The 250-nt window shown below is 40.8% G+C and overlaps 1 protein-coding gene across 1 annotated transcript in view; it reads right to left on the reverse strand.

Moving 5' to 3' along the window:
* Window positions 1–135: 135 nt before the first annotated feature.
* Window positions 136–250, reverse strand: part of LOC107060955 (uncharacterized) — a 6,092-nt gene continuing 5,977 nt past the window's right edge. Inside the window, exon 5 of the mRNA XM_015309581.1 lies at window positions 136–202. Within this exon, the coding sequence (XP_015165067.1) occupies window positions 136–202 (67 nt within the window). The remainder of the gene's footprint in view (window positions 203–250) is intronic.

The following is a 250-nucleotide window of genomic DNA, read 5'->3' on the forward strand; positions in this document are numbered from 1 at the left end:
CACGTGCACAAGCCTCTAATGTAAATACTAGAATTGAAATAAAATACGCAAGTCTCAAATGATGTTGTCTTTCAAGTAAAAACAAAATCATAAACAGGAGTAAGGAGGTTCGCTGAGATGACAAACAACTACCTCTCAGATCTCCACAGAAAGCCTCGGAAACGAAGAGAATGAAGGTATCACGAACATCTGGGCTCGTAACCTACAAAAGATTGTAGAAGCAAGGGGTGAGTACCAAACCACACGGTAC

Source organism: Solanum tuberosum, unplaced genomic scaffold (genome assembly GCF_000226075.1).
Source record: "Solanum tuberosum cultivar DM 1-3 516 R44 unplaced genomic scaffold, SolTub_3.0 scf00106, whole genome shotgun sequence".
In the NCBI taxonomy this organism is placed as follows: Eukaryota; Viridiplantae; Streptophyta; class Magnoliopsida; order Solanales; family Solanaceae; genus Solanum; species Solanum tuberosum.